This window comes from Hippopotamus amphibius, chromosome 3 (assembly GCF_030028045.1).
Source record: "Hippopotamus amphibius kiboko isolate mHipAmp2 chromosome 3, mHipAmp2.hap2, whole genome shotgun sequence".
NCBI classification, from domain to species: domain Eukaryota; kingdom Metazoa; phylum Chordata; class Mammalia; order Artiodactyla; family Hippopotamidae; genus Hippopotamus; species Hippopotamus amphibius.
The window spans coordinates 58,662,846-58,688,755 of record NC_080188.1 but is presented as its reverse complement, the minus strand read 5'-3'; the positions used below and the strand labels follow the sequence as shown (position 1 = coordinate 58,688,755).

General features: G+C 37.3%; 1 protein-coding gene across 3 annotated transcripts in view; it reads left to right on the top strand.

The window, feature by feature from the left end:
* FAM13A (family with sequence similarity 13 member A) overlaps positions 1-25,910 on the top strand; it is a 322,984-nt gene that overhangs the window by 103,143 nt on the left and 193,931 nt on the right. For all 3 annotated transcript variants that reach the window (XM_057726771.1, XM_057726772.1, XM_057726770.1), the window contains exon 5: positions 5,765-5,918. In XM_057726771.1, coding sequence (XP_057582754.1) covers positions 5,765-5,918 — 154 coding nt within the window. The remainder of the gene's footprint in view (positions 1-5,764; positions 5,919-25,910) is intronic.

Genomic DNA, 25,910 nt, shown 5'->3' with positions numbered 1-25,910 from the left:
ATCACAGTTTACTGTCTGAGCCTTCCCTGGATGTTACAAGCCTTCAATAGACTCTTGAGTTCCAAAATATTTCATCAGACAAATTCTGCTGGTGTAATTGCTGTCCAGGTAGGGGGGCAGATTTCTGGTGCTTCCTACTCCACTATCTTCCCAGAATCCTGTCCTTACATTTTTTCTCATTTGTTTTGTCTTGGATATTTAAAAAGTGATAAATTTAAAATTGACAAGCTTTTATGAATGGAAATTACCATATGGCAGAAAGTTATAATTGCCACAGCTATTTCTTGCAGCATTGTTGCAGAAGGTCTAAAGGAATGCGTGGATCCTATCAATTAACTGAAGCTTTACCCTTACATGTGACTGAAGACACATACTGTAATAGAAATGATTGAGAGTAAATGTATTATATAGAATACCTTGAATCTAGTTTAGTTTCAAAATAAGCCAAAATGTGCAAAAGTTTCTACTTTGTTACAACAGATAACTCACAACAGGCACATCTCAAAACTGGCTGTGATTCTGTGGTTGAGAAAGGCATTCTTAGAGGATGAAACTAAAGAGAGTATTTGCCCCAACACACCTAACGTATAATGATGGAACAAACATAGGATAACAACAATAGATGTTCTGGTTCAAACAGGAGGAAATTCAAGATTAAAAAAAAGTAAGGTCACTGGCTAATGACATTTCTGATATCTAGCCCAGCAAATGTTGACAATCTGTGGACTAGGTTTCAAAACCTTGGACTACTTCTCTATGGTTTTCAACTTCACCTTCTTGGTTCTTGGTTCTGCCCTCTGAGACATCCTTCATTTTTGATGAAAGGCAGCACATTTGCAGCTGAGTGGCTGTATCAGCCTGCTTCCTGCCAATAGAATTTTGGAAATCTAATGGCCTCCTTTCATTTTGTACCCTTTTTGTCCCTTTCATTCCAAGTTGGCAGTGTTTCTGCTGAAATAAATTTCTCAAAAACTTACAAGCCTTCTGTGAATTTCACTGGGCTTTACTCCATTAGAAAAAAAGACACATCCTGAGATCTTTCCAAGATAATCCTTTCTCTATTTCAGGCTCTTACTAAAATGGCTGATGGGCAATGCTTTTAAATTCCTAGTTTAATTGACAGGATCTGTGAGACACACCCTTAATCACCTGAAAGGAACCTTTGTCTAATTTAATAATCTGAGCTTTTGATCTTTCTGAGGTTTTAGCAAAAGGTTATATCATCACACTCTTTACCTTTTCTATCAAGCTTGCTTTCCTGACAGTGAATCTCTTAATTTCAGTGTCTTTTGCCATCTGTCGAGACAACTTTTAAATCAAGTCCTATTTCCTTTCTACTTAAGTTTTTTTTTTTAATTAATTTATTATTTTTGGGGGGGTACACCAAGTTCAATCATCTGTTTTTATACACATATCCCCATATTCCCTCCCTCCCTCAACTCCCCCCCCACCCTTCCTCGAGTCCCCCCCACCCTCCCCCTCCCAGTCCTCTAAGGCATCTTCCATCCTTGAGCTGAACACCCTTTGTTATATAACAACTTCCCACTGGCTATCTATTTTACAGTTGGTAGTATATATATGTCTGTGCTACTCTCTCGCTTCTTCTCAGCTTCCCCTTCACGCCTCGCCCCCTCCCAAACCTCGAGTTCTCCAGTCCATTCTCTGTATCTGCATCCTTATTCTTCTCACTGAATTCATCAGTACCATTTTTAGATTCCGTATATGTGAGTTAGCATACAATATTTGTCTTTCTCTTTCTGACTTACTTCACTCTGTATGACAGACTCTAGGTCTATCCACCTCATAACATATAGCTCCATCTCATCCCTTTTTATAGCTGAGTAATATTCTATTGTATATATATGCCACATCTTCTTTATCCATTCATTTGTTGATGGGCATTTAGGTTGCTTCCATGTCCTGGCTATTGTAAAGAGTGCTGCAATAAACATTATGGTACAAGTTTCTTTTGGGATTATGGTTTTCTTTGGGTATATGCCCAGGAGTGGGATTACTGGATCATATGGTAGTTCTATTTGTAGTTTTTGAAGGAACCTCCAGATTGTTTTCCATAGTGGCTGTACCAGCTTACAGTCCCACCAACAGTGCAGGAGAGTTCCCTTTTCTCCACACCCTCTCCAACATTTGTTGTTTCCAGATTTTGTGATGATGGCCATTCTGATCGGTGTGAGGTGATACCTCATTGTGGCTTTGACTTGCATTTCTCTGATGATGAGTGATGTTGAGCATCTTTTAAGTTTTAACCTCAGTTTTTCCCTCTCCACTCTCTCCTCTCTCCTCTCCCTCTCTCACCTTTTACCATAAGTGGCAAAGAGAAATCAGGTGGTACTTCCAAAATATTGCTTGGAAATTTCTTGCCCTGTATGTACAAGTTTGTTGCTTACAAATGCTGCTTCCCACATCACGGCAGGATACAGTTTCACTAAGCTTTCTGCCAACAAAGTGAGGATCTCCCTTCCTCCAGTTTCCAATAACATGTTTATTTTCTTCTGTTACTGGACACAATGGGTCCATCACTTGGGGGTGCTTAGCCAAATGAACACACCAAGTACTTTTGATTAAAACAAAAGCATTTATTACTTGTGACAAGTAAGGAGACAGAGCTCTCAAAGCACTGTCTCCCAGAACAGCACGATCAGGGAAATTTAAGGTATGGGTGTATGCATATTCATGAAAGGGCAAGTGTGATCTTCCACGTAGAGATGGAATTCTAGATGGGCTTGCACAGTGCGACAACATGATCAAACATAGTTGCATGTTCAAAAATGGTGGCAATTCCCTGCCCTTGGGGTGGAGATTTTCACATTAAAATGAGGCAAAGTTCACTGTAGGTTGAAAAAATCCAGGAACCTTCCACTGCAGGGGGCACAGGTTCAGTCCCTGGTTGAGGCCAAAAGTGAAAAAACAACAACAACAAAGAAGGTGCTTCAGGCGGATGTGTACCTTTAGAACAGAACTGGGAGTTTTTTGGGTTTTTTTTAAAGCTCTTTATTGGAGTATAATTGTTTTACACTTGTGCCAGTTTCTGCTGTACAACAAAGTGAATCAGCTGTATTTATACATATATCCCCATATCCCCTCCCTCCCAAGACTCCTTCCCACCCTCCCTATCTCACAGCTCTAAGTCATCACCAGCCATCGAGTTGATCTCCCTGTAGAACTAGTCTTTATGACTGATTTATTATCTTTGCTGTGGTTACTTCTCCTGCCTGATAACAGTCATTTGTTCCTGCATTCTTTGTTCTATTTAAAAATCTTTATTTACTGAGGCCTATCCTTTGTTTCCACATGAAGACCCAGGAGGCCATAGTTCATCTTTTTCCCAGCCATCAGTAAACAGAACACAAAGGGGTTCTAAAATTCATGCTCTGGTTTTCAACCTAAGTTTGTCTAGTACGCTTCTCTCATTGCCTATTATTTTACTTCTGTGAGATATGATATTCTCTGTTTTGATCTCACCCCTTCTTTATTACTGTCTGGCTAGTACTTCTGAACTCTCACCAGCAGTCTCCTTTTTTTTTTTTTTTTTTTTTGCCACACTTTATGGCATGCAGGATCTTAGTTCCCCAGCCAGGGATCGAACCTACGTCCCCTGCAGTGGAAGCATGGATTCTTAACCACTGGACCGCCAGAGAAGTCCACCAGTGGTGTCCTTAAAGTCTGGATTTCAACTAAAAATCTGTTGAAGGCATTTTAGGCTTTCTCTGTCATGCTACCCAAATTCTTCCAGTCTTCTCTCACTAGCCAATTCCAAAGACATGCCCACATTTTGGATATTTGTTACAGCAGCAACCCACTTCCAGGTACCAAACTCTGTATTCATTTTCAGTTGTTGTGTAAGACATCACCACAAATGTAGTGCCTTAAAACAACAAAAATTTTCTATCTCATGCTTTCCATGGCTCAGGTGTCCAGGCACAACTTAGCTGGGTCCTCTGCTTCTGGTCTCACAAAGCTGAAATCAGGGTAACAGCTGGGCTGCATTTTCATAAGGAGGCTGAGTTTGGGAAAGAATTTGCTTTCAAGCTCATGAGAGTTGTTGGCAGACTCATTTCCTTGCAGCTGCATAAGGATCCCAGCTTTTTACTGTCTGTGAGCTAGAGGCCAAAGGTACACATTAGTCTTCTGCCACGTGGTGTTCTCACAGGTCCTGTCTGAACATGGCAGCTTATTTCATCAAGACCAGCCGGAGAATCCTCACTCCAGTCTACTGAGATTGAGTCTTATATAATGTAACCTAATCATATGACTTTTGCCATATTCTCGTGATCAGAGGCAAGTCACAAGTTCCACCTACCCCCGAGGGGAGTACAGGAGTGTGACTGATTGGAAATCACCTTAGGGTATGTACCGCAAAGATGGTATAGCAGGGTGAACAATGTCCCCCAGAGACATCAAGTTCTAATCCTTGGAAACTGTAAATGTTACCCTGTTTGGGGAGAGAGGGGGACTTTGCACTTGTAATTAAGATAGAGATCTTCAGATAAAGGGATTATCGTGGATTATTTGGGTACTGAATGCAGTCACATGTATTCTTATAAGAAGGGGGCAGAAAGAGATTGGACATGTACACAGAGGAGAAGACCATGTGAAGATGGAGTAGAGAGAAATTTGAAGATGTTGGCCTTGATTGAAGATTGAAGTGATGCAACCACAGCCAAGTAATGCTGCCAGCCATATTCTCCCCCTTGAGCCTTTGTGGAGTCTATGGCCTTGCTCACTTTAATTTCTTCTGTCCAGTAATACTGATGTTGCTCTTCTGGCCTCCAGAACTGTGAGAGATAAATTTCTGTTTCCAGCCACTCAATTTGTCATAGTTTTGTTGTGGCAGCTGTCATAGTTTTGTTGTGGCAGCCGTAGGAAACTAATACAGTTAGGTATTAATTGATACATCATTGTTGCTTTTTAACTGGTTACTCAGTCAGGTTAAGTATCTTTTCATAAGATTCTTGACTAAGTGTTTTCTTCTATGAGTTTTTCAATTTGTCTTTTGTCTCTTTTCTTTCCTTATTGATTGGTAAGAATTCTTTAGATAATCTAATTACTAATTCTGTGTCAGTTGTCCATGTTACTGAAAAGATATTTCTTTTCTTCTAATCTATAGCTTGTCTTTCTACCTTATATAGAGTGTCTTCTGCATTCAGAAGCTTTTTATACCTTTTTTTAAATTATGGAAATTTTTAAACAGACCCAAACAAGAGAGAATAGTGTAATACATCTGCTGTGTATCAATAGATAATCTTCAACAATTATCAGTATTTTTTCCCAGAAGTATTCATCTTTTAAGTTGTGTGCCTTTTGTGCATTATCTAAGAAATCCTTAAGTAAACATTGTGTTGCTATTATTTCTGTAACTGAGTATTTCTGTCATGATAAAACTCATTCTTTTTGTCATAACACTTGTTCTTTCTAGCTCTTACTTTTTTATAAATGTTATTTTATATGTAGCAATTTCTAATATATATAAAGCTTATTAATTGCACCCATGTTAACCTATACCTTCTTCCTGAACAACATGTACTTTCCTTATTCAGCACAAGCTATTAATTCAGATCTTGGGAACTTGCCAACTGTCCCAACAACATCTGATGTGTCACCATAGAATTTATTGAAAATCTCATGTGTCCTTAGAAGAAGGCTGATCAATCATCCAGGAAATGTCAAAGTATAAGCCTGAGTCAGCTATGCTGGCAATTGTGTTTTTACAAAGTAAATTCCTCTCAGTTTTTTTCCTTATTTCCAGCGTGCCACCTGGGCTTGAAGGCATGAAAGAACAAGACCTCTGCAACAAGATAATGGCTAAAATATTAGAAAATTATGATACCCTATTTGAAGTGGAGTATGTGGAAAATGATAACCAAAGGTGTGAAAACCTGGCGAGGCTTATCATAGTGAAAGTAAGTAACTTTACTGTTTAACTTTCAGTGTTGCTATATTTTGAATGGAAGATATTTTACTGAATCACTGTCATAAAAATTCCTATGGATATACCTTCAGGTTATTATTCCTGTGTTTGTTTAATTATTTTTATGAAATCTATTCTTTGTATCAAGTATTTGTTAAACTGATATATATTCTTCTAAGGTTGGAGAATCATTGTGGATTCATGTTTTCTTACTGCTATAAAATCATCTCGAAAGCACTTAACGTGAGCCCAGTGCTATGGTCAGTCGAGTGCCCCACCTTTTTATGGGAGCCTGGTGTTATGGCAGGGACACGTGCTTATGTCGGTGTCCAGAAGTGTTAGCTTACCAAGCAGACTGCAGGTTCCTGAAGACAGTATCACTATGTCTTTTTATCTCTCTCGTGCCTGGCACACTTTCAAGTTCAACTTCAGATTGTAAGTCCCATATATGTGGTCCTTGGTAACTATTACCAGTAAGGGAGAGTAGTTTTAAAATCTATAAAGGAATCTTGACAATACTATCTAAATCTTTTTATCATTGGCTGATAATTTATAACATCTTTTACACATTAGGTAAATGCATGAAGTTCTCTAAAGATTTACAGTTGAGAGGCAGAGGATAAACATCCAAACCAGGTCCTGTAGGTAGGCACTATAGGGAAGGCATCTTCTTTCTTTCTCATTCATATTGAGGTAAATATTTTTTAAATTATTTTCTTATTTATTTATTTATTTTTAGCTGCATTGGGTCTTCGTTGCTACACATGGGCTTTCTCTAGTTGTGACAAGCGGGGGCTACTCTTTGTTGTGGTGCACGGGCTTCTCATTGTGGTGGCTTCTCTTGTTGCGGAGTGTGGTCTCCAGGCATGCGGGCTTCAGTAGTTGTGGCGCATGGGCTCAGTAGTTGTGGCTCACAGGCTCTAAAGCGCAGGCTCAGTAGTTGTGGCGCACGGGCTTAGTTGCTCCACGGCATGTGGAATCTTACCGGCCCAGGGATCGAACCCATGTCCCCGGCATTGGCAGGCAGATTCTTAACCACTGTGCCACCAGGGAAGCGCCTGTATTGAGGTAAATCTTGAAGGAACTGATATGGGAGATTCTCTCACGTTTACAGACCACACTGTATTCTTGTTGACCCATATGGCAGTCAGCAGTAAAACTGAAGGCACTTGGTTTGGGCACTAAAGGGCTATTTTCATTTCTTCTTGCAGTTGAGACATGGCTTTGAATAAGAAATGAAAGGTAAGGGGTATCGTGTAGCACCCAACCAAAACAGCAAAAGGAGACCAAAATGAGGTTTTCTTAACTAGGGCTTATGTGTGAATACAGCCAACTGCCTGTGAGGGATAGAGTGCATGTGAGAGGAATGCATTTGACGAGAATCTTGCCTGCCTGATAAAGAGAACTTTAAACTGAAATCTGAGGGAAAGGAAGAGCAGTGCTCAGAGTAAATGAGCTACTTTGGAGGATATCAAGTGTAGCATAAGGTGGAGGTAACGTGGTAGCTGAGAAAATATATGTGATTCTCAAGAGAATGTTAAAAAAACTTGTATCAGCTTTGCTATGAGTAAAATAAGTAATTTTCTAAATAGTAAAAAAATTACCTTAAGTATGTTTATCTGATTCCTATGGTGCTTTGAGAAGGTCTCTTTTTAAAATATTAAAAAGTGACTGACTATTTCTGCTGTATCTCTGATAAACACTTTTTAACACATATACCTTTTAACTACGGCTGATAAAATAATATGGTAAACCTAAAATAGAATGAAAATAGATAAATATGATATCCTAAGCAAGACAAACTTGCTGAGATACAGATAATCACTAGAATACACCAACAGGAGCTTACATGCTGTGCAGATGAAATAACACCTGTTGAGATCTTTGGAAGAGTGCCCTGCTTGGAAATCCTTGAGCTGCTAGGTTTAAGCATGATGGTAGAAGACACACAAACTGAAAATACTGAGGGAGCCAAATACAGATATCTTAGGTGGATGAATATGACTGCTGCTCCCCTAATGCAAGTTTCAGATCTGGCCTAGAAGCAGATAAATATCATCATTGGAAACTCTGTGTCTATACTCTGAAGCATCATTCTGTTAAAGCAGAATATTGAATGCGATCCTGCTGGTAATCTTACCTCTGAAATGGTAAATAATACAACATGAGAGCACAGTTTTCTGGACTTAATTATAACCAATAAGGATGGAATGGAAGTTGTGGAAATTAGTTTAATGGGATGTACCAGGGCCATTTGAAGGTTCATAACAGTAACAAATGCACTAGCCATGGTAAGATATGTAAACCTGAACATTGTTTAGAAAGCAGATTTTTCTAAAATTCCTAAGGTCATAGAAACATTAGATATAAACCAAAAGGAAGCTGGATTGAAAAGGGATTGGGAGGTTCACAATAATATCATTAACATACTGAGAAACAGGAAAAATGGAAGAGCAACTAAGAAAAACAAGATACCATTCTCCTGAGCTCAGCTTTTAGAAGGACATATACAAAAAGAGTAAACGAGCACAGAACAAGTGACAAATACGCTAGTGACAGAGACACGAAGTATCTGAGCTGAGAATAACCTGAGGCTCACGAAAAGTTCTGAGACAGAAAAAAGGGCTTTTAAGGGAGAAAAGTTCTAAACATATCCACTGACACACCTCTGGGTGCCGCAGTGTAGAAAATAAAGTGCTGGATGACGTTCTCATGATACCCTTGTGGGCTAAATGAAAATTGGGGGCCCAGACAAATATAAATTTGGTTGCATTTGGACCTGGATGAACTCTGACCAGAGTGTTGGAATGTAGATTGCCCTTCAGTTCAGGGGAGGTCTCTACATTTCTGTCATTCTCAGTATTTTAATCATTGGCTTGAAGGAGCACATACTTAGCACTTTTGTGAGTAAAATAAAGCTGGAAGAATAGATCAGATACTGGATGGCTGGAAATGTATATCAACAAAATGGGGCGTGTGTGTGTGTGGCCTGTTCCCCATTCTCCCTTGCTTTAAAAAGACAACACCTGTTTTATCTGGGCCTGCAGCAGTGGGCTGAGGTCAGACGGGCCCCTCCCTCAGCCTCAACAGATGGATGAATCATAAATGGTCTATAATGCTATCCTCTTTAGTCAGTGACTGACTTAAAGGTCAGCTGTGACACAGTTTGGGCAAAGGCGATGCAAGGAAGAGTATGCTGGGGGCAGAGGGCTCCTGAGAAATATGTTCATCCCTGATTACAAGAAAGAGAATGATTTAAGAGATCAGAGCTGTGTTTGCCTCTGGGTGGAGTCAGGGATGGGAGCAGTGGTGAAGATTGATGAAGAAAGTACCCCAGGGAGCCCTCTGTGGTGATGAAAATGTTCTCAATAGGGAAGTGGGTTATAGGGGTGTGTGCATTTGTTGAAACTCTTTCAGCTTTACATCTAAGATTTATGCATTTTGCTGTATGTAAGTTATTATTTAAAATTTAATAACAAAGAAAGGAAGTAGGTCTCTGGATCAGGATGCCCCCCTCCCATCCTGCTTTCAGATGCTCTCCTGTGAAGGCAGAATGCAGGGCACTACTGTCACCACCTTTTGCCCTTGATGAGTGTGCCGCCGACACACTGAGGCTGGCAGCTAAAGGAGGAAGAAGCCTCTGTTCCTCGTCGTTGCTCATCTGCTGAGGCAGCCCTCGATACACACACCTCTGCACTTTTAGTTACGTGAGGGAAATAAATGTCATCATAGGATAGAGTACTTTCAGTGCAGTGTGTGGTTTCTTGCAACAAAAGCATCATGTCTGATGGAATCAGTATAATTGGAAAGTCCCGTGCTTAGGTTCATAGCCAAGAGGAGACCAAAATTAATAATAGTTCAATTAAAAATATGTATGGATTTTAGTTAACTTCTAACACAGTATGAGGTATCAGTGTGATGCAATTGCCAAAAGAACAAAAAACAAAACAAAAAACTGCAGATTGATTTGCTGAGTATACTGAGTAATATTTAGAATAAAGAATGTATATGTCTCCCTGCACGTGGTGTAGGTCAGGCGTTGTCTGCAGTATTAGATCTGATTCTGAGTACTGCGTTCACCCTCTTCTGACAATCACCACTGGTCGTCACTTATTCTCACTAAATATGCATTTGCCTGGGTGACTGTCTTTTACTTTAGTTACCATACTGCTGGTGACTTCTAAATCATACCTCTATCCTCAGCCTATCAGAAGAGCAACAGAGCCATATTTCTCACTACCCATTAAAAAACCATATGGTGCCTGAAATCTCGCACACCCACATCTCCAAAACTTTGTCTGTGTTTTGCCCTCTCCAACCTTAGTTTGCCACCCACCGGCCTGTCAAGCTGGAAGCTTTAGTTTGCCCTTAACTACTCCTCCTTTACCATTCCTACTGGAACTCACGTTCTACCTTAGACATCTCTTGAAACAGGTGTCTTGTGTCCACCCCTCACCACCGCTTTAGATTAGGCCCTTAGTACAGCCACACAATTTCAAGCTGTTCTCCCACGTCCAGACTCACCCCCTCTCCATCTCCTCTCTACCAGTGATAGAATGCTGTTCCCAAAAAACAGATCTGATCATAACATAGTCTTGACTTAAGTAAATGAAACCTTTGCAATTGTTTTGCTCTCCCACTTTCACTGACAGTATACAATCAAGACTTCTTTCCTTGGAATTTAGGCCCTTTATTCTCTGTCCCCAAGCCAAACTTTCCCCATTAAATGCTTGAATGAATTTTGGAATTGTTCTTATCGTCTTCCTGTTTCTTTGGCCTCTCTTCCGTCTCCTTTGAGGACGCTACCTTCTGAGTCAGAATTAAACATTATTTCCTAGGTTCATTCTTAGGCCTTCAATCTGGAGCTCTCCCTGGCAAACCATACATCTGTATCTGACTACCTAGTGCTCACCTGTACCTGCATGTCCCATGGATTATCTCATCATCTTTCCTTGCCATTGAAGATCCTAATGCTGCCTTTCAATTCTGGGGCATAATGAATGGCCCATCGATCCACACAAGCATTCCAGATTGATGTCCATCAATCACTAAAATCTGTTCACTCTACTATTTAATTATCTCAAATCTCCCTCACCCTCACTGGTGCTTCCTCATTGCCTCTCATCCAGGAAGAAGAATTCTACACCTGGCCCATGAGCACACTCCCCTGGTAACCCAGACTGAGTCAGAAAACTCATAGCAGGGCTTCAAAACTTGTATTTTAAAAGGATTTCTTGGCAATTTTAATCATCAGCCAAATTTGGGCGCCGATTGAGCCTTGGGAGACAGTTACTATGATAGCCTTCTTACTGGTTTCCCTGACTCTACTCTGCCCCTTGGCACCATCTTCCCTCTCCTGCTGCCTAAGTTACTTCCTGTCATGTAAATATGAACATACTACTTCCCATATCAAAATTCTTCAGTGGTTCCTCTTCACCTATCCCTATATAATACATTGCAATCTTAGCATGGCAAGCAAGGCTTTCCATGATTTGAACCCACCCTACCTATTCACACTTCTTTCCCACCAGTCCCTCCCATACATTTGCTATTCCAGCAGTCATTGATAGATGAAATTGTAGGAACCGTGTCATTTCAGGCCTCGTGCTTGTCAAGCTGGTGAGCACAGTGCCTGACACTGAACGTTCCTTCGTCAATGACTGGACTCATTATATTACTAAAAATAATGTCTGTGATCATAATTTCTACATAGTATGAAAGTAATAACAATGAATGTCTTCAAATTAATTGAATGAAACTAGGAAACATGACAGTTCACTGAATACTTCATGACTTCCATATCTAAGAAAAGGTAATAGATACTTCTAAAGTCCAGCTGTTCTGCAAAGAGCACTGACGTTAGGTTAAGAAGGCTTATATCTGTATTCTGGCGACTCATGACTGGGTGATTTATAATATCTCTGTGGCTATTTCCTACGATATAAAATGGTGAAAGTCCTGTAGATTTGTTGTGGGATTTAAAGCACTAATGCTTGTGAATGTGTTTTCAAAGCCAGTTAAGTATTTTAGAAATGTAAAGTATTGCAACTTATTTTTTGGCCAGGGGTGGGGTGGGGGTTGGGTGATAATATAGGGGGAAGAGTAACTGATGAAGCCTTGACTTACTTTGAAACCATCTGGTCAGAGATACTTCAGTAAATATATTAATGAGCTTAGAGCGCAGAGTTAGGAATTCTAATTCTAGAATCCAGCTGGCTTAGAACTTACAATTTGTGTGATTCGGGGCATATTATTCAATCTCTCCTTCAACCTTGATTTCCTCATCTGTAAAATAAGAAAAACATCTGTAACTAATTTGGTTGTTGTTTGTTGTGATTAAGTGAGATAATGATGGCAAGTTTTCAATAAATTTTAGCTTCAAAATAAAGAAATTATTAGGGTCAAATCACCTTTATGATATCACCTTATTTCCCTTTACCTTAAAGGGAATCAGGCTTGATAACAGAGGGAAAATAGTCAAAAGCATAAAAATAAAGTTGCCAATCAGATGTGTTACTCATGATGGAACAGTTACTACTTCTAGACATTTCTTACTATTCAGTATTCTAGTTTTCTCAGTATGGTTAAACTAAGCATCCTTTTGTCTTTGGGAAGAGAGAATCTGCATCCTTAAATGGATAGAAGAGTGTGATTTTAGTATTTAGTATCTCTCTCCAGATCTGCTTTTTAAAAATGAATTATTTCATAAACCATAAAACTCTTTTAAGTGAAAATTTTATGAATGAATAGGGTATTAAGTGGCTGTGTGAAAAATGACTGGGATTTCAACATATTGGTGGAGAGAGGAGGTGAGGTGTGGGGAATAGAAACCCTTCTAGGTAGAAGAGAGTGAAAGTGCCTTTATTTTGTCAAAACTGGAACTTCAAAGCTATATTTCTGAATAAACAGGCTCAGAGAATCACATCTTTCCAGTAGGCATCTAATAACCATAGCTTAATTTCTCTAGCTTCAGAATAATTTTAGAGTTTCTCTCATAAGATGATTGAAATCCAAACTGTAGGGAACCCTTTCCCTTATCTGCACTCAAGAATTGATTTAATCACCTGAATATTTATATACACAAAGTTTGGTGGCAAAAAATATGGTTGAAATCATGGACCATGAAATCTCAGCTGCTTTCGTTGACTAATCATCAGGTGCCTACCATGTGCAAAGCGTTGTTCTGGGAACAGGGGCTACATCAGCAAGTGACAGACAGAAGTCTCTGCCCTTGTGAAGCTTGTATTCTAAGGAGGATACAGTGAACAACAGGTAATAAAGAACTAAGGTAATACATGCTTTGTCGGATGGCAATATGTTCCATGGAGAGAAAGCAGGGGAGGACAGAAGCAGTGCTGGCAGGTGTCATTTGCTCGTTTAAAGAAAATGAACAGCATGTTTCATCAGCAAGGGACGTCTGAGCAGAGACTTGAAGGAGGTAAAGGAGCAAACCTTGAAGACCTTTGAGAGAAGAGCACTGCCAGAGGAGAGAAGAGCACTGCCAGAGGGGAGAAGAGCTATACAGAGGCCTGAGATGAAAGTATAGCTGGTCTGTTGTGCTGAGCAGAGTTGAGAAGGCTGGTGTGGTTGGATTACAGTGAGCAAGGGGGAAAGTGAGAAGAAATAAGGTCATGTAGACAACAAGGGACCAGATCTTGTATGCTCTTATAGGTCATTGTGAGGACTTGGATTTTCATCCTGACAGTTTTTTATTAGTATCGATCCAAAGGGTGCTGTGATAGGACTTATCTACTCCACGGATTACTCTGCTAGGCTGAGAATAGACTGTTGAGAGGAATAGGAAGAAACAGGGAGACGCCTTGGGAGTTTATCATAATAGTCACCTTAAGAAACAGTGGTGGCTTAGCCCCAGGTTGTGGCAGTGAAGATGGTGAGAGGACCTGCAAGGTAAGTTAGGATATGAAAGAGCAACACCATAGAAGGCCCTGAAGACTCCAGTTAAGCTGGAGAATGTTTGAGATGCGAGTAGATGAGGAGACAAGCTAAGAAGAGTAGGGGGCTGTGCACAGAGTGGAATGTTTGCAGTAGTCATTTTGGAGGTGGAGCTGTCTGGAGGGATGATGAGGTTTAAGTTGTGTTTATAAGAATGAGTGACTAACATGGAAGAAAAAAGAAAATCATTAGAAAAGAGATCGTTAAAGGATGACAAAGATGATGGTTTGTCCATATTGATCCTGAATTTACCCAGGAGGGTGGTAGATACTGAGGTGGACAGGAAGGCTATGAATTTGGTCTACCTAGTATATCCATATTATTTATATACTTTGTACATAAATTAGAAGTGTATATACTTAATAGGTTAATGTAGAGCCTCATATATAGGTACATATGCAAAGTGTGATTAATATGTTACCAAATATCTATCTAGACGAGTATTCGAAATAAATATCTTGTGAGACTGTCTTTATTAGTGTTACAATTGCTCAGTAAATCTTTAGAAATTTATTTTGAAATTGTCTTCAAATATGTCATTCATGTGTCTTTTTTTAAAAATATATCGTTGGACTAGGAAATCCTTGTATTTTAATGCTTTATTTGATTATGAAAAGTCATTAATAATCATTTTGGGCCACAGAGGCTCACTAAGTTGGAGACTAGTGATTAAATATTAACTTTTGGTTTTAAAATTGAAATCTGGTTATAAAGTAGTTGTGCTGATTTTCCTGTGTGACTCACATGCAGGCTCTCAAAACAGTTGCTTTAAAAGTTTCTGCTCAAAAGGAAAATCTTAGAACAACCTTCTGTAGTGATTAGTTAAGGAACGTGCTCACTTAACAATACATGTGTTGGAAAGTTTGATTACAAAGTTTATTCTGTTCCTGTAGAGTCATTTATCATATAAACTGATATATCACATAAACTTCCTAGAACATTTCCCATGTGGTTTTCACGCTCAAAAACATTGCATGTCTCCATTTTTCATTTAGAGCTATAATCTAAAATTAACTTCAACACGTTTGTTCACTTTTTTTAAAAATTTAATGCCTACTCTGTGTAAAGATCTGCACTAAGTGCTGGGCCTCTTCGGAAAATAAGACGTCTCTGTCCATAAGGGAATTTGCAGTCTTCAACACACAAACAAAATCAGTGCAGGAACAGAGGGGTGAAAAGGAGAAGGGGTCTTTATGCCAGATACTGTGCTAAGTTCTTCTGTACATATGATCTCATTTACTTCTCAAAGTAATCTTGGATAGTAGGTGATCTTAATTCTCTTTCGCAGATGAGGAAATCTAAAGAGTAAATTATTTAAGGTCAATAGCAGTAAATGACAGCTGGGTTTTGAACTCAAAATACTGATTACAGGCGAAGTATAGAAATAACCAAAATTATAGTTTTAAATTGGAATATCAGTCCTCTGGGCATTTATACATTATTAATTCTGTATCTGTTATAGCAATTTAGTATCAGGGAAGGACTTGAATTCTGTTCTTCTGACTCCAGTCCTATGTGTTGTTACTACTCTCAGTCTTTTCTATAGCACTTCAAGCATACTCCAAACTGGGTAGCAGTGGAGTCAAAATAGAAAATAAAAAATGTTTTGGTTTTTAATGTTGTTGTTTGATATTTTGTGATTTGGATGGGTTGTCTCTTTGTGTGGGCGAGCTTACATGGTGAGAATGACTAACTTGTACCCACCAAAATCTGTAGGTTATCATTTTGAGCACCTAGGAACCCAGAGGTAGCACTAAATTCATTTGCTCATTTCGTCAGATCAAACCTTTCTTTGGATCATGAGCTATGCCTTTTAGATTGCTTCTAAGTTTGAAGGTTGAAAAATGTTCAGTGATGGTTAATGAAAGCAAAGATAAAAATAGCATGATAGAATGTTGTTTGCTTGCATGACTCAAATGGGTACTTTCCAGTAGTGGAAATTGATCAGATTTTCAATAAGTATAAAGCATTAAGTAATAAAAGTTGTTTTAAAAGTTATTACTTAGCTTGGGGTACTTTTATGGCTCCAGTTTTTAGGTCATAGTCACATATTTACAGTTCAGATTACTGTTAATTTTTTCTGCCCAGACATTTTGTTTTTGCAGAGTGCTTACTGATAAACATTGGACCGCCATGTCTGCTCAGAAATCATTGGGACAGATTAGATATATATGTGCCAGGTGTTAAATTCCTTCTTTCCTATTATGAGGAATGTTTAACAGAAGATAGATTAAATTGCTTTTGCTTATGAAAACATTATTATACTGTGTAACCTTTAAACTACTTACAGTGAGATAGCAATACTTTGGTGCTGACAGAAGTTGCCTACTTTAAATCGTTATATTGTGTATGTTTGGCAAATAAGGGCACTCAGTAAATAGCAAGAGAATATTTGAAGGTTTTCAAAGATTACTTGTATTGCTTTACAACTGAATTTCTGCTATTTTCTTCAGTTGGCCTCCTAGGGATAGAAGTTATACTTCTGTGGACCAGAAGTGCCTAGAAAGTAGTATCCCTCCTAGAGCAGCCCTTAACCAGTGACTGAGGAGTATGGAGGTATAAATTCCCAGCCTTATTCCTCGGTTCGAATAATTCTGGACTGTGTATTTTACAGAGCTTCCCAGAGCTTCCCACCAGGTTGAAGCTTCAGAACCACTGAAAAAGCTCTAGTAGCTTAATAATGACACCCCTTACTGACTACATTCTCCCTCCATTCTTGTCCCATTCCCCTGCTGAACTACCTAAATCAGCTATCTGCCCTCGATCCTTGTTGCAGGGTCTCCTAGTGCTTGAGTGGAGGTCCAATAAGACATCTCAAATTCTCCTCCCTCTATTCCTCAGCCCTCTCTCATTCTCCAGGTGCAGTTAATCCCCGTCTCCTCTGTTATATTAGGGTACTTCCTCTCTCCTCCTGAGAACAAGTCTCATATTCTGCCTGGAAAAGTTGTTTTTTTTCTCTAGTATTGCATTATAAGTTCTTCAAACTTAAAAAAAAATCTCATATTTACATGTATGTTGGGTTTTCTCTAAAAGTTGTGGAATAACTCATACATTCTTGTGTCTTCCAAAGCACTTATTATAGTTCCTTTTATTTACACAAAAATATCAATGGAATTGCACCATGTACGTATAAATAAAAGTTGGCTCAAATTTATTTCAGGAAAGTCATAGTAATTCTTCTAGGCATTAGTAATGGTTCACATTTCTGGAGTATACAATAAAAGATTGCTTAACAGAACTCCACTAACTAATTTGCTAGATTAATGAATTCTCTACATTTGTTTTTTAAGCACACTAACTGCTTTCCATGGCAACTCTGAAGGCTTGTGGCTAATAGGCTATTCTCTTACATGCTTTTTCATTACCAGTTTTATTATAGGCTAACCAAGAGTCAATTGTGTTTGTTTCCTAAACTGCTCATGCCAACATTTTTATGGTTCCTATAATTTAGTTAAATGAATGCAATGTGAATACAACATTATAGCTATTTATAGGAAAATGGTGTCAGACCTCTGAAATCTTTGTGACTTAACACAAAGTTTATTTCTTACTTAACTTCACAGTCCAGTAGGTTGAGGAGCCTTCCTCCGTTTTGTCCTAATTGCCCTCCTAGGTTGCCTTAGCAGTAAAAGAAGTTGTTGAAAGTAACATGCAAAGTTTTATGACTATACCTGGAAGTGGCTTATAACAATTCTGCTCACATTTCAATGATAAGATTCAGTCTCCCAAACTAACTGAAATAGAGGCTGGAAGTGAAGTCTTTCTGGTGCGCTGAGAGAGGACATAAAGGACATGAGGAGACTGTATCATGTTCAGAAAGAATTAGCTCTGTTACAAAAGCTAAGTTTAATACATTGGAAAGAAGGCATGGAATTTCAAGCTATTGGTGATTCTCAAACAAAGGCCCACATCAAGAGACTGGGAAATAAATGAACATTTTAAAGTTAAAAAGAAAATTTGCATCATTTATATGTCTCATTTTTTGATTTGTTTTATTTTACTTTTGGGGTCACCTAACCTGCAATATTTCCTGATCTAATTAAATGGGAAGGCTTCTTCTACAGAGGCATTATTTTGTAGAGTTAAGAGCAGGCCTCTGGAGACAGAGTGCCTGGTTTTAATTTCCAGCTCTGCCTCTTATTAGGTGTGTGATCTTGAACAAGCTACTTATACTTTCTGTGCCTCAGTGTCCATATATAATATATTTGGATAATAAAAGTACATATCTTACAGGGTTATTGTGAGAATCAAATGAATAAAAGCATAATAAACACTCAGAAAAAGTAAGTGCTATATAAGTGATAGCCGGTATTATTTTATCATCATCATCATTACTGTAAGATTTAATTCCACAGTTTTCTACTGAGTGACCATACTATTAGTGACACTATAGTAAATATTTGTGTAACTTAAAGTACTTTGGTTGGAAACAAAAAGCAACACTGGCTAAAATTAGACTGAAAAAGCAAAAAAAAAGAAAAAGTAAAGGAATTTTTGGAAGGACATGGGGTAGTTCACAGAATAGAAAGCAAAGCTAAGCATGTCTGCAAGATGGCAGACTAGGAGGCCCCCAGCCCTTGTCCCCCCACAAAAACAACAGTTTGACAATTGCTAATGAATGAGAGTAACTCTGAGAAAGCTCCAGAGTACAGTTAAGAAGCTTAAGTGACCCAGTGGAGCACAAAAACCAAGGACGGCCACATAGATAAGTGTAGGAAGCATCTTACCTGCATCACCCCATTCCACAGGACAACACAGGGCAACCAAGAGGGATGCCTGTGGCTGTGACTTTTTCTTGTGGAGGTAAACGAGAGGAAAAGGACCCCAGCAGTCCTTGATTCTACCAGGGACACACACAACCTTCACCACTAGGATCCCCACAGTTTTCTCTGATCTTTACAGCAACTGAGTGCAGACACAAATACAAAACAGCAATATGAAAAATCAAGGAAATATGACACCACCAAAGGAACACAATAAATTTTCATTAACTGACTCTACCCAAAATGGAGATATGAATTGCCTGGCAAATAATTCTAAAAAATTGTTTTAAAGAAGTTTGGCAAGCTACAAGAGAACACAGGCAGACAGCGCAACATAATCAGGAAAACAATACATGAACAAAATGAGAACTTCAACAAAGAGATAGGAATTATTTAAAAAAAAAATACAGAATTAAATTCTGGAGCAAAAGAATACAATAAGTGAAAATTTTAAAAATGCAATAGAGAGCAACAACAGATTCAATCAAGTGGAAGAAATAATTAGTGAACTCATACATAGGTTATTTGAAATTATCCAATCAGAAGAGAAAAAAGAATGAAAGCCTATAGGATTTTATGACATCAAGTGAACCAATATATGCATTATGAGAATCCCAGGAGAAGAGAAAGAGAAAGGGGTGGAAAGCTTATTTTTAAAAAAGTAATGGCTGAAAACTCCCCAAATCTTGGGAGGGAAATGGACATCCAGATTTATGAAGCTCAAAGGATCTTCAACAAGATCAACCTAAAGAAAACTACACCAAGACACATTATAGTCAAATTGTCAAAAGACAAAGACAAAATTTTGAAAGTAGGAAGAGAAAAATAACTCATCACCTAGAAGGGTCCTCTCCCCCAACCATAAGACTATCAGTGGATTTCTCAGCAAAAACCTTGCAGGCCAGGAGAGAGTAGAGTGATGTATTCAAAATACTGAAAGAAAAAAAGACTGAAGGAAAAAAAATCTCTGAACCAAGAACATTTATCTGAAAAAATTATTAAGAATAAAGGAGAGAAAAATAAATGGAGGGACAAATAAAACAAAAAGTAAGGCAAGAAGACAAAAGCAAAAGGGAATTTGTCACCACTAGCCCTGCCTTGCAAAAAAATGCTTAAGAGAGTTCTTCAAATCAAGATAAAAAGTATGGTAAACTGCAAGGGAAAAGCATATGAAAGCATTGATCTCACTAGTAAAGGTAAAAATTGACAAATACAGAATAATGTTACACTGTAATAGTGTTGTGTAAATTACTTTTAATGCTAATATAAAAGTTAAAAGAGAAATTGTTAATGGATACACAATATTAAAAGAAGCAAACTCTGACTACAGGAGCTCAAAGTGTGGGGGGGTGGTAAAAGTGTAGTTATTGTATGCGATGGAAGTTAAATTGTTATTGGCTTAAACTAAATGATTATAACTGTAAAATATTTCACCCAAGCCTCAATGTAATCACAAAGGAAAAGCGTATAATCAAAATACAAAAGATAAAGAGAAGAGAAACAAAGCAATTCAATTCCAAAAATTATCAAATAACAAAGAGAGCAAGAGAGGATAATAGGAACAAAAAAATGCAAAATAAAACAATGAATAAAATGACAATGTTAAGTCCTTCCTCACCTATCAATAATTACTTTAAATGTAAATGGAATGAACTATCCAATAAAAAAGACATAGAGTGGCAAATAGATTCAAAAACAAAATCCAGCTATATACTGTCTACAAAGGATTCACATTAGATATGAGGACATACAGGCTGAAAATGAAGGGATAGAAAAAGATATTCCATGAAAATGGTAACCAAAAGAAAGCGGGTGTGGCTGTGTTTATATTAGAAATAAGTAAACTTTAAGTCAAAGACAGTCTCCAAGACAAAGGACATCATATTATGATGATAAAACGGTCAGTCCAACAGGAAGATTTAACAGTTATATATGTAACCAACATCAGGGGACTTAAATATATCAAGCAAATATTTACACATCTGAAGGGAAACAGTAAGGTAATAGTAGAAGACTTCAATACCCAATTTTCAGTAGTGGATAGAACATCCAGACAGAAAATTAATAAACAGCTGACTGAAAGAACACTATAAACCAAATAAACCTAATAGACATATTCAGGACTTTCAACCTGACAACAGAAAAATACACATTCTTCTCAAGTGCACACAGAACATCCCCCAGAATAGATCACATCTTAGGTCACATAACAAATCTTAACAAATTCTAGATTGAAACCATCCCAAGTATCTTTTTTTGACCTCAGTTGAATGAAACTAGAAATCAGTAATAATAAGAAAATGGGAGACTTCACAAATACATGGAGACTAACATGTGGAAACTAAGCAGCTTATTCTTGAACCATTGGGTCAAAGAGAAAATAGGGAGTTTAAAAAGTATCTCAAGACAAACAAAAACAAAAACACAGCATACCAAAACTTATGGAATACTACAAAACCAGTATTAAGAGGAAAGTTTATCATGATAAATGCCTACGTTAAAAACAAATAAGAAATTTCTCAAACAACCTAACCTTACAGCCCAAGGAACAAGAAAAAGAACACTCTAAGCCCAAAGTTAGCAGAGGGGAGGAAATAATAAAGATTAGAACAGAAATAAGTCAAACACAGAACAAAAAAAAACAGTAGAGAAATCAATAATAGTTTTTGAAAAGATTTTTAAAATCAACAAAACCTTAGCCAGATTTACTAAGAAAAGAGAAGACTCAAAATCAGAAGTAAAGAGACGTTACAGTGGACACCTCAAAAAAAAAAAAAGGATTGTAAGAGACTGTTATGACCAACTGTATGCCAATGAATTTGATAATCCAGAAGAAATTAATAAATTTCTAGAAACATACAGCCTACCAAAACTGAATCAAGAAGCAATAGAAAGCCAGAATAGACAACTAAGGAGATTGAATCCATAACCAAGTACCTCCCAACCAAAAAAAGTCCAGCACCAGATGGCTTTCAAAACAATAATACAAATCTTTCTTAAACTCTTCCAATGTATAGAAGAGAGACACTGTCAAGCTCATTTTATGAAGCCAGCATTACTCTGATATTAAACCAGACACCAGAAGAAAACTACAGATCAGTATCACTGATGAACATAGATGTAAAAATACTCATTAACATACTAGCAAACCAAATTCAACAGCATATTAAAAGGATCATACGTGATGACCACCAAATGGGATTTATTTCTGGAATGCAAGGTTCAGCACACGTCAGTCAGTGCTATACACCACCTAAATAGAATAAAAGGGGGAAAAAAATGTCATCTCAAGAGACGAAAAAACTCCACAGACTTCAATATCCATTCATGATAAAAAAAAAAAAATCTCTCAACAAAATAGGTATGGAAGAAGCTTACTTTGACACACAAAGGCCATATCTGACAATCTGACAGGTAACATCATAATCAATGGGGAAGAACTGAAAACTTTTTCTCTAAGACCTGGTATAGGGCAAGAAGGGCCACTCCTACCATTTTGATTCCCCATAGTACTGGAAATCCTAGCTAGAGCAATTAGGTAAGAAAAAGAAATTAAAAGCATCCAAGCTGGAAAAGGATAAGTAAAATTATCTTTGTTTGCAGGTGATGTGATCTCTTACATATATAAAATCTTAAGAACTCCACAAAATAACTGTCAGAACTAAGAAATAAATTCAGTACAGTTGCAGGATACAAAATAAACATACAAAAATCAGTTGTGTTTTTCTACAGAAACAACAAACTGTCTAAAAAGGAAATTAAGAAAACATCCCATTCACATTAGCAACAAAAAGAATAAATACTTAGGAATAAACTTAATCAAAAAGGCAAAGGATTTCTACAATAAAAATTATAAAACATTAATGAAGGAAATTAAAGACAATACAATTAAATGTAAAGATATCCCATATTCATGAATTAGAAGAATTAATATTTTTTAAATGTCCATACTGACCAGAGTGATCCACAGATTCAGTGCACTCTCTATCAAAATTCTAATGGCATTCTTTACAGAACTAGAGGAAACAATCCTAAATTTCATATGGAATCACAAAAACCCCCAAATAGCCAAAATAATCTTGAGTAAGAAGAAAAAATCTAGAAGCATAATATTTCGTGATTTCAAAATAATTTTGAAGCTATAGTAATCAAAACAGTATGGTACTGGCATAAAAAACACATATAGACCAATTGAAACAGAATAGAGAGTCCAGATATAAATCCATGCATCTACAGTCAACTGATTTTCCACAAGGGTAACAAGAACACATAATGGGAAAGGAAAAACTGAATATCTACTTGCAAAAAAAAAAAAAAAATGAAATTGTACTCTTATACCATCTATATAAGTTAACTTGAAATGGATTAAAGACTTAAATGTAAGACTGAAACTGTAAAACTCCTAGACAAAAACATAGAAAGCTTCTTGACATTGATCTTGACAATGATTTTTTTTTTGGTTTGATACCAAAAGCACAGATAACAAAAGCAAAAAAAATGTTAATTGGAGTAGCTTAAACTTAAAAGCTTCTACATAGCACAGGATACCATCAACAAAATGAAAAGACAACCTACAGAATGGGAGAAAATATTTGCCAATCATGTATCTGCTAAGAGGTTAATATTCAAAATATATAAAAAACTCATACAACTCAATAACAAAAAACAAAAAAGAAAGATTAAAAAAAAAGGGCAAAGGACCCAAATAGGTATTTTTCTAAAGACATACAATCAAGTCAACAGGTACACAGAAAGATGCTCAGCATCACTAATCATCAGGGAAATGCAAATTAAAACTGAAATAAGTCAGACATAGACAAATATTGCATAATCTCTGACTTATATATGCATTCTAAAAAAGTTGGGCTCAAGAATGCAGAGAGTAGATTAGTGGTTGACAGGGCCTGGCAGAAGAGGGAATGGGGAGATATTGTTCAAAGGGTACAAATTTCAGTTTTGCACAATAAGTTCTGGAAATCTAATGTATAGCAATGTAACTATAGTTAAAAATACGTATTGTATACTTGAAATTTGCTAAGAGAGTATGCATCTTAAGTGTTCTAATCACACAAAGAGAAAAGGTTATGTGAGTGATAGATATGTTAATTAGCTTGATTTGATGCTTATTTCACAATTCATATGTATTTCAGAACATCAAATTGTACACTTTAAATATATACAACTTTCATTTGTCAACTATATCCCAATAAAGCTGGAACATAGAGTTAGCAGAGCTGACAGCTAGACTTCCCATAGAACATTAATCTGGGCAGTTGGCAGTGTCAGAGCAGGACAGTCTATTCAAGGAGCTGCCATTGGGATAAATTGGCTTCAGCTGTTCTCAGTTCTTGAGTCTTTGCATTCCTGGTATGACAAAGAATGACTATCTGATTGATACTTGGAAATATCTTGAAAGACATGCCCAATTGTGAGAGACACACTTTGATTGAAACACTGTAATCAATAGGAGAAGGGTGGTTTCCTGAAACAAAGTCTTTCCCGAAAGAAGGGAGAATGGATGCTGGACATGTTTTTGCATGTTGTCCACTTTGGTGCTATAGAGACAAAAAAGATTGACACACCCTTTATGTTTTTAGAATCAGGGATGGAAAATGAGACAAGCACAAAAGTAATAAACACAAGCAACAAGTGATCCAGGTTATATTGCACATGGGGGGTAAGTATGACAGGAAGGTGAGCTGAAGGGCTTTGGATGACGGAATAAGTGTAAATTTGACCTGGTAGTTGGAGCTAATTAAACTTTTCAGGAAAGGAGTGACTCAGAGTCATAAGTTAGGAAAATTAATTTGACATTCATGTGTAAGGTAAACTGAAGGAGAGAAGAGTCAGAGGTTTAACTTTTTAAAATTAGCCTATTCAATCATTGAGCTACCATTGACTTATTTTTTTAATTTATTGAAGTATAGTTGATTTACAATGCTGTGTTAATTTCTTCTGTACAGAAAAGTTATTCAGTTGTACATATACTTTCTCATTCTTTTCCATTATGGTTTATCACAGAATATTGAATATAGTTCTCTGTGCTATACAGTAAGACCTTATTGTTTATCCATCCTATATCCACACTCCCTCCCGCTTGGCAACCACAGGTCTGTTCTCTATATTTGTGAGTCTGTGTTTCATAGGTAAGTTCATTTGTGTCATATTTTAGATTCCACATATAAGTGATATCATGTGCTATTTGTCTTTCTCTTTCTGACTTATTTTGCTTAGTATGATAATCTCTAGGTCCATCCATGTTGCTGCAAATGGTGTTGTTTCATTCTTTTTATGGCTGAGTAGTATTCCATTGTATATATATACCACATCTTCTTTATCCATTCATCTGTCAATAAACATTTAGGTTGTTTCCATGTCTTGGCTATATTGTAAACAGTGCTGCTGTGAACATAGGGATATGTGAATCTTTTCGAATTATGGTTTCGTCTGGATATATGCCCAGGAGTGGGGTTGCTGGATCATATGATAGCTCTATGTTCAGTTTTTTAAGGAACCTCCATACTGTTTTCTATAATGGCTGCACCAATTTACATTCCCGCCAACAGTGTAGGAAGGTCCTTTTTCTCCACACCCTCCAGTATTTGTTTTTTGTATACTTTTTAATAACAGCCATTCTGACCAGTGTGAGATGGTACCTCATTGTAGTTTTGATTTGCATTTCTCCAATAATTAGCAGTGATGAACATCTTCTCATGTGCCTATTGGCCATCTGTATGTCTCTTTGGAGAAATGTCTATTTAGGTCTTATACACATTTTTTTGAGTGGGTGGTTTGTTTTATTATTGTTGAGTTGTATGAGCTGTTTGTATAGTATGGAAATTAATCCCTTGTTAGTCGCATCATTTGCAAATATTTTCTCCCAGTCTGTAGGTCGTCTTCCTGGTTTTTTTATTGGTTTCTTTTGCTTTGCTGTGCAGAAGCTTATAAGTTTGATTAAGTTCCATTTGTTTATTTTTGCTTGTATTTCTATTGCCTTGGGAGACTGAAAATATTTTTTACGATTTATGTCAGAGAATGTTTTGCCTGTGTTCCCTTCTCAGAGTTTTATGGTGCCATGTCTTATATTTAAGTCTTTAAGCCATTTTGAATTTATTTTTTGTGTGTTCTGTGAGGGAGTGTTCTAACCTCGATTTGCATGTGGCTGTCTAACTTTACAGCACCACTTGCTGAAGAGACTATCTTTTTCCTATTATATATTCTTGCCTCCTTTGTCAAAGATGAGTTGATCATAGGTGTATGAGTTTATT